At 38.7% G+C, this 12265-nt stretch overlaps 1 protein-coding gene across 1 annotated transcript in view; it reads right to left on the reverse strand.

Moving 5' to 3' along the window:
- Positions 1 to 5132: 5132 nt before the first annotated feature.
- LOC123765768 (uncharacterized) overlaps positions 5133 to 12265 on the reverse strand; it is a 12320-nt gene continuing 5187 nt past the window's right edge. The window contains exons 3-6 of the mRNA XM_045754500.2: positions 11918 to 12014; positions 7762 to 7971; positions 6143 to 6327; positions 5133 to 5867 (exon numbers count right to left, since the gene is read on the reverse strand). Coding sequence (XP_045610456.2) covers positions 5789 to 5867; positions 6143 to 6327; positions 7762 to 7971; positions 11918 to 12014 — 571 coding nt within the window. The 3' untranslated portion in view covers positions 5133 to 5788. The remainder of the gene's footprint in view (positions 5868 to 6142; positions 6328 to 7761; positions 7972 to 11917; positions 12015 to 12265) is intronic.

Consider the following 12265-nt stretch of genomic DNA (forward strand, 5'->3'; position numbering starts at 1 on the left):
CTTTAGGCATTGTATGTACTAGCTCTATCTATAAATCTATCAATTTCTGTATCACCTCTTGTATGTATGTACTTTACCTGAATAAACATTAGAATTTTTGAATTTTGAATTTGGATCCCTGGATTATTGTAAGTGTAGATCAGACCTGCAGTATACACAAATGAGTGTGGGTGGACATAATAGGAACTGCCTCGTATGGCCCGGTAAACCTTCTACAGTTTCATTTACTGCTATGTACTGGCAGGTCAAGAGTCAGCTGGCGAGTCACTGTGTGCTGGGAGCCTACCTGAGGTGCGTGTGGAAAACACTGTAGCCCACAACAGTACCAGGTACTCCCTAGTACCCATCTATTTACTGTCAGGCGAAGAAAATATTAGGTGTAAGGAAATGTGTCCAAACGCCTCTGTCCTGCTGCGGCAATCGAACCCCGGGACCTTTTGGTTGGGAGCCGACTGTGCTAGGGGGTGAGAAATATCCGTGTGATCTGCAGGCTTACATGGACCGGGGCCAGGATTCATCAAGCATTTACGAAACCTGTACATCTTTCCACACTCTTGGAGGTTGAGTCTGCATTTATTAAACAGTTTATGAGCATGGAAAAGCTACAAGATTATCTATAATAATAACATTGGATCCAGACTGGCCGCGTAGCATTTCTAAGCTCAACAATTATTTAATAAATTCAGACTTTTGCTGCGATAATTCTGAAATGCAACCCATCCTCTGAATTGATAATACGTTTTAATACTAAGTGTAATAAGTACATTTCCTAACTGTTATACATAGTACATAATTGCACGTACGGAGCTGTTACATTTTCCCATCCCCAGATTTATGTCTACTCGTTTTCTGCTAGACTATTTGAAATTTTAAGCTGAAAATTTAACTTTCAATTGATTTAAACAAGTTTTAAATATTAGGATTTTCCTTTTCACTTTTATTAAACAATAGAGATTTTATACAAAATTTGAAAATATCCTGAGTTACTTTACAATTTATTGAAATATTTTAGTTTTGTTTGTTTGTTTATAAAATTGTAATATCAATAGCTATAGGTTAAGTAACAATTATAATTAAAATGCAATAAAATGCTTATCTTTACAAGCTAAGACGGTAAGGATAGGTCGTGGTTTTCTATTCAGCTTTTGAGGTAAACTCAAATATTCACAATATATTTGACACTACGATTTAATACTTGTGTAAATAAGTACAATTCTTAACTGTTATACATAGTACATAATTGCACTTATGGGGCTCTGTACATTTACCTCCCCATTTTTGGAGGACGGGCTGGAAATGATATGCAGGTTTCGTAAGTGGACACAGCAGTGAATCCTTATCCAACTGAAGTCTACCATGCTATACTTTGAGTATATCTTGAGTTGGTTTCGGGGCTTAGCGTCCCCGCGGCCCCGTCATCACCCAGGTCTCCTTGTTGCTGGACTGATCAACCAGGCTGTTGGATGCGGCTGGCCGCAGTCTGAGGTATGAATCACAGCCTGGTTGATCAGATATCCTTTGGAGGTGCTTATCGAGTTCTCTTGAATCCTTTCTTGACCAGTTATGCCCCTTATGTGTAGTGGAAGCGTGTTGAACAATCTCGGGCCTCTGATGTTGATAGTTCTCTCTTGAACATTGTGAGGGGTCGGCCAGTTATGCCCCTTATGTGTAGTGGAAGCGTCTTGAACAGTCTCGGGCCTCTGATGTTGATAGAGTTCTCTCTCTCAGAGTACCTATTGCAACTCTGCTTTTCAACGGGGGTATTCTGCACATCCTGCCATGCCTTCTGGTCACATGTGATGTTATTTTTGTGTGCAGGTTTGGGACCAGCCCCTCTACTATTTTCCACGTGTAAATTATTATGTATCTCTCCCGCTTGCGCTCAAGAAAATGCAGATTTAGGCATTTTACTCGGTCCCAATAGTTTAGATGTTTTACCGAGTAGATTCTAGCAGTAAAGGATCTCTGCACGCTCTCCAGGTCAGCAATGTCTCCAGCTTTGAAAAGGGCTGTCATTGTGCAGCAGTACTCCACTCTAGAGAGCACTAGAGTCTTGAAAAGTATCATCATCGGTATAGCATCTCTAGTGTGAAAAGTTCTTGTTATCCAACCTGTCATTTTTTTCAGTTGTGACGGCTACTTTATTGCGTTCTTTAAACGACATGAGTACACCCAAATCCTTTACATTACCTTTTCGTTCTATGTTATGATTTGACTGCGTTTTGTACGTGGTTTCCGTTTTAATATTTTCATTTTTTTCCCTAGCGCATGAGCTGGAACTTATTTTCATTAAATACCATAATATTTTCTGTAGCTCATTGAAAAACCTGATTTACATCTGATTGGAGGTTTGCCGTGTCCTCTATGTTGTCTACTCTCATGAAGATCCTAGTGTCATCTGCAAAGGATGATACAGTGCTATAGATTGTGTCCTTGTCTATGTCCGATATGAGGATGAGAAAAACATCTTCCTGTTCCTGCTGGAGACAGGAAGCCCTTAACTGGCTAAGCAAGAGACCTCTAATTATTCAAGTTAGGACCCACCTATAGCCTATTTCATTTACCTGAGGGGCATTAACATTCTAGTGGCCTCGACGAGGACAGAAAGCCGGCAGCTTGTCAAAGGTTCCCCCCCCCCTCCTCCTTTTGCCCGGATGACTTTCCAATTGACTTAAAATTTAAGTTTTTTGGCATTTAAGGCTTCGGCGGGTAGGGAGTTCCATGGGTTAATAGCCCTAACTATTTTACAAATTTAATCTGATGCGCAGAGGTGTCAATATTACTGTTCTCTTAATTTCATTGAACCACCAAAGTTGTAATGGTGTGGCCAATAATAATAACATAAAACTGAGGTGTGTTATGTGTGCAAACAGGTTGATTGATCAGCTCCAGCATTTCTTAGCCTGACAGAGTTAAGCAGAGGATGTGATATCGCTTTAACAAAGGTTCAGGATATTCCAAACTACTTCACATTATTTTAATATTTATATAAAACGTATCTATAGTTATACATGTAGGCCTATATATAGAATATAATATTTATTTATAAGTGCCATCTATAAAACAGTTAGAAGAAAAATTCATTATAAAAGAATTCCTTACAAAATTAATAAAATATATAAAAGTGCAACAACCAGATATATGATTTTATACAATAGTGTAAAGTACTATATATTGCCCCTATCATATGAAAAGTTCACACGTATACTGTAATTGTACAATGTACTTGCATACACAAACTATTCAATACACCACACTGTATTTATGCTCTACTGTATTATACAGACTATACATTTATGTACAGACTAGTAACAGTAATCACAATGGTTACCGGGCAACAAGGTACTTAAAACACAAATGTCAGCATTATTTACACTAATTTACAACTTTCTACTGCTATTTTCAACCACATAGGAGCAACTGTTATTTACATTGGCTATGGTCCATTCAGTTACAAATGCCAGTCCAGTACATGATGACCATGCTTGTCGTAGGGACGGCAGTTGATGCCTTATGATCTAAGGAGTGGGAACTTCCATCACTCTGCTCTTATGGAAGCTCCTTTCCTTGTATATCTTCAAATGCTTTATAGCTATACTGACTTCTTGCAGGGTCGGTGTTCAATTCCCCGATGTTTCACGTGGATGGGCACCGTTCTTTCACTCCGTGCTCACATCCCGGTTCCTTGGCTTTATATTTCAACTCTTTGGTCTCATATCCCAGCACCTTGTCCTATACCTCATCCAAGTGTTAAATAGTCATAATGTATGTCCACATAGAAAACGTATGTTCATTTACATACACTCATTAGTATCCCACTAGAGGATAATGATGGCGGGGTAACCCAGGCATAAAATTGATATATATTTTGTTGGAAAGTTTTTATATCGATTTTCACAGATTTTCCGAGATTCACGTGTTCAAAGTTTACTGCACAGTATACACATATACACAGCGCACCTGTTGGCGATCTGGCTAAGGACCTGATTATGTGTAATGGAGCACATGTGGCCGCCCCAACACCGCAATACACAGTAAGAAACAATACGCTATCCATCACTGTACTGTCACAGTCTCACAGTACACTGAATGGTGTACCTCGTTTCTCGGTGTGTGGACACTTAAGTTTACTCTCAAGTCCTGGACTATGGTCAGGGCAAAAACATACTTGCTGGGTGGTCAGTAAGCTGTTTGTTCGTTGTTTTAGATTCTGCTACTTGGAACAAAAAGTTCCAAGTAGCACGGGCTATGACGTAAGCTGTTGTTGTTGCCTTAATAACCCTCCAGAGGTTGGTAGGCCTTAAGGCTAACACTGAGCCAAACCAAAAACACTGATGGTGCCCACAAATGTACATCCATACAATTTGTATTATTCACTTATACATTTCCAGAGAATTTGTATTATACACTTATACACCTCCATACAATGTGTATATGTGCATACCATTCAATATGTATTCTACACAAATAAACACTTCATATTACTATAGTGACTTCATATAATTTACACTGTGAACCTATGAATACTGAGCTTCATTTTGCATCAATAAATACTCCTCTGAATCGTGTCTCAGATATTGTTTATATAAAAATTTATATTCTTTATGTATTCTTTATAAAATAATATTCTTTATAAATATTCTTTATAAAAGAATTATATTTTATAGGAATTTTATATATAAATATAAATTATTATTACAGTGATTAACCATAGTACATTAATTAGAGAATTAACTGATCAGTCCTAATACCACAAAACTGGCAAATATAAAATATAGCAATTCTATACCACTTTCAATATAAATACAACCATTACATATTTTTCCTTATATACAGTATTATTATTATTATTATCATTTTAAGCCTGGTTAATCTTCTTGTGTCTCCCAATTAAAGTTTTTTCTTAAACATATGATTAAGTATTTACTTTATCTATAAAAGACTTGTATTCTCTTTCAAATACAATGTTAAATTTTACATTAATTTTTATTATATAAACATTTATAATAAATATTATAAAATAGGTACCATTTACATAATCTTTTGCTAGGGCAATATAAATGAGTAGCGAATATCAATGAAAAATAACCAGGATTATACTTACAAGAGAGTATTGGGTTGGAAACACAGCGTTAGATTTATGAAATATATTTATCTATTTATTTACTTATTTATATACAAGAAAGTTTATACATAGATTACTATGTAAGCTAACAGACTCGGGATTGTTTGGGTGTTTCAAGCGTTTGGTTAGACATACACATGACGGAGTTTAGCTGGGAATATATGAGAGATGTAGCAGTTTCTTGCCATTTTATGTTCCGGGTAAAATGCTGAATGAGGCATATTTTCATTTCACCTCTAACAGGTCATTATCGAGCTCCATTCAGTGTGGATTACCCCCATTACTCCATTACCCTCGCCAAGTCATGAACAATTTGGAGTTGATTGTAGAAGTGAGGTGCAGGATTCCTGGAGTGCCAGGGTGTTGAAGATGCTTAAGGACTTGCTCACAGAGTGCCAGGCTGTGAAGGAAGTGGGAGATGTTGTTTGTAGAGTGCCAGGGTCCGGAAGATTCTTGAGGTGTTGCTTGTAGAGTGCCAGGGCGTGGAGGATGCTTGAAGCGTTACTCACAGAGTGCCAGTCTGTGAATGATGCTCAAGGAGTTGCTCACAGTGGGCCAGGGGTTGAAAGATGCAGGAGGTATTGTTCGTAGAGTATCAGGGTGATGAAGACACTCAAGAACTAACACAAGAGTGCCACAGTGTGGCGGCATCTACCATGACCTTCACCTGAGGGAGAAGCGCCGGCTAGTGATGTTCATCCGGGTGACGCCAATCTCACGAAGCACAGGACAAAATGTGTCTCTGAAAAACAAGTTTACAATGCTGTCAGCAACAGTTTGCTAATACTGTACAACCAAAGTTATGCACATACTTAGTGGCCTTGTACTAAAATAATTGGCCTGCAATCACTGTAATATGGTTCCCCCTTGTGGCTTCCTCGCGGTGTCACCCTATTGGGGACAGGATGCCTGTTAGGATTATGGCCCGGACCCAGGCCAATAATAATAATAATAATAATAACAATAATAATAAAACAATATTTTATTCATAAAATATGTATACACTGAAGATCTCACCTGAGATCAGCAGGAAGTTCGCAGTCAGAAGCTTCATAAGTCTTGGCTTCCTCGGCCTCGTTGGTGACCTCGTCGACCAGGGCCTGGTGGTTGTTACAGGACCGCAGTAGCCGCACGCGCTGTAGTTCAATCCGCAGCTGCATTAACTGCCGCGCTAAATGCTGATCTTGCTGTCTCATCTCCAGCTGGCGATTGTACAAGATTAAAATAGTAACACCAGACATACTCGTGTAAAAACAGCTGTATAAGAAGTAAGTAATACAGCTGTTTTTAGAATATTACAATAATAATTCCTTTTGTCGGGGGACAGACAGCCAGTGAATAGAGTATATATACACGTTAGGCTTATATCAAGGTCACCCCCCCCACCTCCAAAGTCGAATTACTGCCCCTTCCCATCATGCAGCCCCACAACAAGCTGACTAACTCCTGGGTACCTATTTACTGCTAGGTGAACAGGGACATAAGGTGATAGGAAACGCGCCCATTTCTCTTCCACCCGAGATTCGAACTCAGAATTCCCGACTGTGAGTCGAGAACGAACCCGACTGCAGCAACAATAATAATAATAATAATAATAATAATAATAATGATAATAATAATAATAATAATAATAATAATAATAATTATAATTATAATAATATGGGATAACAAAAACACACTTAAGTATTTGTGTATGTCAAGATCTGAGATGTAACTTTCCTTCAAACCATATTCTTAAACCATGATAATACACTCAGAAGAGTGCGAAAAACTTGGTGAAATTAAAATCTTTACATAAAACACACAAATGCACAAGTGTGGATTTTTTAATCCTATGTTATTATGCCTGTGATAAGACATGACCATTACTGAATACTACTGCTAATAATAATGTTTATTTAGGCAAGAGTTCATACATAAAAACGATACATGGGCACCACACGAAAAACAAATATCTTTTTGATACCCCAAGAACGCGACTTAACCAAGGCAGAAATATTCAGCAAATCAAGGGTCCCAAACTATGGAATGACTTTAAAGAATGTTCTATCAATCAGTTTTAAGGATAAATAAAAAACTAACTACTTAACTGTATGTAACCAACCATACACACCTCCTCACACCCTGCATGTCAACATTTTGTTTGTGTGTTATTGCCTTCATTAATTACAAAACCTGTTCCAGTATTAATAACTGCCGTGTCAAAATTTTATTTTTGTACATATCATCTGTTTAATTTCTTTCTTCAATTTAAAATTATTTACTACGTACTGTTGCAAAGTTAATATATTATCATATGTGTGTAAATCACGAAAATTAACACGTGATGAAAAATGTGAGTGTCAGACCACGGAGGAAGAATTGAAACACGTGACTCCTGTTTAGTCCACCCATTATTGTCGTGATTTGTATCACTGGTTACTAATTCATGAATATGAATTTGACGCAACCTAACTTAATGTTATAAAAGTATCCTCGAGGTATGACTTAACTATAAAGCCGTAAAGGTTTTAGACCCTCCCGGCACAAAATAGAATCAGCCTTAAATGCCAACACTAACGCTGAAAACAAATCACTTCACACACTAAAATCAAATATCAAAATAACGACAGGATCGGGTCAGTGGATTCACTCACCAGCTCCTTCCTGAGCCAAGCCATGGCACTCTGGAGGTTGTCCTTGCGCTTCTGAGGCGAGAGCTCTTCCTCGACCTCCTCCTCCTTCTGCCCCTCCTCCAGGACCCTGGGAGTGTGTACCTCCAGTACCTCCCCCATCTCCTGCCCTCGCTGCTTGATCTCTCCTATCCAGTCCAGGTAGGATGGTCGCCGCGTGGCCAGCTTCAGCCTCTGTAAACACCCCAACATGTACTGTATAATAATAATTATTATAATGGAGAAACTACAATGCCGTTGTGTTTGAATGACGGGAAGGCGCAATATATATATATGCAAGTGTATTAAAAACTAAATTTTCGGGTGTAGCCTACATCCTTTCTCAAGGTGCGGTATATATAGTGTTGTGTATACAGTGTATATATATACACCAGAGAACATTGTATACAGCACCTTGAGAAAGAATGGAGGTTACATCCGAAAAGTTGTTTTTTAATACACTTGCATATATATTGTGTCTTTCCTTCACCTTCAATAATAATAATAATAATAATGATTGGTGAGGGTCAGTAGTTCGTCCTAGGGGAAATAGGTGTTATATATATATATATATATATATATATATATATATATATATATATATATATATATAAATATATATATATATATATATATATATATATATATATATATATATATATATATATATATATATATATATATATGCCCAAGATTACCATCCGAGTTGCCGTCGGGGAAGTGGCTCAAATAGCCTCGGCTATCACTTCCTTTTGACGGCCGTGATGGTCAAGCGGATTAAGGCGCCCTGTAGTTACCAGTTGCGTTGCTTCTGGGAGTATGGGTTCGAGTCACTTCTGGGGTGTGAGTTTTCATTCATATATATATATATATATATATATATATATATATATATATATATATATATATATATATATATATATATATATATATATATATATAATTCAGACCATTCAGGCTTGTTCGCATTTGTGTTCCTCACATGTGCCCCAAAGAATGAGGTGATTTGATAAAATACCATGCCATATATATATATATATATATATATATATATATATATATATATATATATATATATATATATATATATATATATATATATATATATAGTTGTTGTTGTATGTATTTATATATATAATTGTTGTATTTATATAATTTCTATATCTATATAAAAAAAAGGTGGCATTTTTGGGTACCACTTCTGGTGCAAATGTGGGGGACCCATAGCCTCGGAGAAGAAAATAAGGAGTATTCAGAGAAGACCTTGTGGATTCTCACTAAACCCGAACAAGCCTGAACGGTTCCTAGACATATATGCAACTGAAAACTCACACCCAAGAAGTGACTCGAACCCATACTCCCAGGATCACTCTGCAACTGGTGTACAGGACCCCTTAACCACTCGACCATTACGACCGAACAAAAGATGATGGTAGCCAAGGCTAATTCCCCATCATCCTGCCAGCACTCTGATGGTAATCTTGGGCATGGTATTTTATCTGGGGACCATATTTATATGTCTGGGGACCATTCAGGCTTGTTCGCATTTGTGTTCCTCACATGTGCCCCAAAAAATGAGGTGATTTGATAAAATACCATGCCTAAGATTACCATCTGAGTGCCGGCGGGATGATGGGGAATTAGCCTCGGCAACCATCATCTTATATCCGGTCGTGATATATATATATATATATATATATATATATATATATATATATATATATATATATATATATATATATATATATATATATATATATATATATATATATATATATGCGCTATACGTAGGCCCAAAAATGTTTTAAGTTTGGTTTTTGTCCAGCCCGTCCTCACCAGCGCTCCCTACGTCCCTAAACTATAGTACTAATTTGCGTAGTACTACATTTTTCAGGTAACGTTTAGTTTTAATTGTGATTAACCCTTCAATATCCACAACCGTTGTCTCTTCCCTGATGATGTACGCCAAGATTGGTTGTTTCGTGAGTTGTAAGTCGCATGCTACGTGTACCCGGTCAGCTTCAGGGGGGACACAACCAGCTGGTAAATAAGTCTATTTATTTATATAAGTACTATAGATGGCGTACCCGGTATTGCCCGGGTCGACAACAAAAGGCTGCACAATGTGTTGAGCGCCTCCGGAATGGATATCTGCCAACCTTACATGCGTTTTAAACAGCCTTACATCGTCCTCTTACAAAGAACGTTGCCTGAAACGCTATGCGTGCTTGTGGCTTTACAAGAATGTAAAATCAATTTAATTTCTATATTCTCTGTTAACCCCCAATGTACCTTCTTGTATATAAATAAATAAATAAATAAATAAATAAACGTCGCTTTTCGCTCATATGCGTTACTAAGGCTAAAAATTGTCGTACTAGAAAAAGGAAGCGGCTAGCAAAAGTGATGCACTGTCCCGTTTTCTGTTGTGGGTCTTCTGGTTTAGTCTGGTAGGTTAGGAGAGGACACTTTAAATTAACCGTCTTTCTGACGCTGTGAAACCTTAGGAGGTCGGGCTGGTTTTACGTCAGTATATGAATGCTATTGTAATGTGAAAATATGATGAAACTCTATGCACTAGGCCCCGACAATTTGATCTCCACCAATTTCCCCTCATACCCACAGCCACACTGCAAACTTTAACAAGTCTAGCCCCAAGCGTTTGGCCTTCTACCTGGACTAACAGACAAACTATTTTATAGACATATAAATGTCATAATTTGCCCGAGTGAACTCTTCCCAGAGGGATGGCCTCACCATGGCATCTCACTGTATGCTACTAACTTACAGTTTACTCTCTAGAAATATAACAGCATCACTATAACTTCTCACTATCAAAATCTTACCCCTGTTAATACTAATATAGTAATTATATGTTAACTCAAATTTTTCTCTCATTGTGTACCTGTCAATATATTTCTTGTTGGCGAGAGTTTTTTACTTTGTAACGTAAAATTCACAACAAATTTTGTATTAGCTTTACTAAGTGTTTAAAACGGCTGTAACCACTCATCCTCTCAACCAATACGACGTTATGGAACGCTGCGGTAACCAGCGTTCCAAATGCAACGTGCTATGAAACCTAGCGGTTCACAAAAAAACACGTTTTCTGTGTATTCGTTGGGTAGGTTAGGTGGGTGGCTTGGGTTCGTGTGTTTCTGGTTAGGTTAGGAGGTTGGATTTTGTTCGCTGTGGCAAATCAAGAGAACAGACTGGCGAGTTAGTGGCTTTGTCAGAATGCAGCCTTACTCACCGACATGTGGCCCAACCACTTGGGCGGATGGTACAGCGACGGTCTCGCTTCATGCAGGTCGGCGTTCAATCCCCGACCGTCCAAGTGGTTGTGCATCATTCCTTCCCCCCGTCCCATCCCAAATCCTTATCCTGACCCCTTCCCAGTGCTATATAGTCGTAATGGCTTGGCGCTTTCCCCCTGATAGTTTCCTTCCTTTCTTCACCGACATGTGTACTTTCACAACTCATTGTACCTTCTTGTATACATAAATAAATAAATACATAAATAACATTAATTGTAGAATCTTCTACGGAAAGTTCTGACAATCTTGAAGGAAAAAACTGGTATGACTTGTTGAAGTCATGTTTAGCCCATATTACAAGCATCTTTACTGTACGTGGATGGCCCAGTGGCCACCTGTACTTGCAGTGATAACGTTAGAACTAAGGACTGACGTGGCTGTCTTGTACAACTGCTGCAAAACAAAGGAAAAATAAGAAAAAATGGACAAGGAAAGAGATAAAAACCAGATAAATGGAAATAAGGATTCAGTTAAAGGTGAAGGTTGGGGTGGGGCCCACTGGCGGCCTGAGAGAGCAGCCTCTGCCTACACCAACGTCTGCGGAACCCCCACGCATTTTGCTCCCTTATAAGTCCTTCTCCGTGGAAGGTACACACAAACTGCTCCCATGGAAGAAGGTACACATACTCTGCTCCCATGGAAGAAGGTACACATACTCTGCTCCCATGGAAGAAGGTACACATACTCTGCTCCCTCCTCAGGATGCAGGACACAGATCAGTATGAAGGAGATGGAACCAGGATGCAGGACCAAACAGAACCAGGATTTGGAACCAGGAGACAGAACGAGAGGATCTTCAACCTGGAAACAGAAGAACAACTCACAGTGGCCAGATCCCGGACTCTGGACATGTCATCAGTGCCTTCCTCGATCTCACGTTGCTTCTGCTGGAACACATCGTCGATGTCGATGGCCGGACTCCTGCAAGACAGCCGCAGGTTAGGTTAGGCTACGCTAGGCTACGCTAGGCTACGCTAGACTATACTAAGATACGCTAGGTTAGTCCAGGCTAGGTTACGGTGGAGGCAGCAGTGATGGGGATGAAAGTTAGAAACAGATGAAAGCTGGTAGCAGCCATGATGGTGGTAGTGTTGGCAGTGGTACTGGTAAGGAGACAGTGGTTAAAAGGGATGACAAAGGTGGTGGTAGTGTTGGTGGTCACTGAAAAGAAT

This window comes from Procambarus clarkii, chromosome 37, assembly GCF_040958095.1.
Source record: "Procambarus clarkii isolate CNS0578487 chromosome 37, FALCON_Pclarkii_2.0, whole genome shotgun sequence".
In the NCBI taxonomy this organism is placed as follows: domain Eukaryota; kingdom Metazoa; phylum Arthropoda; class Malacostraca; order Decapoda; family Cambaridae; genus Procambarus; species Procambarus clarkii.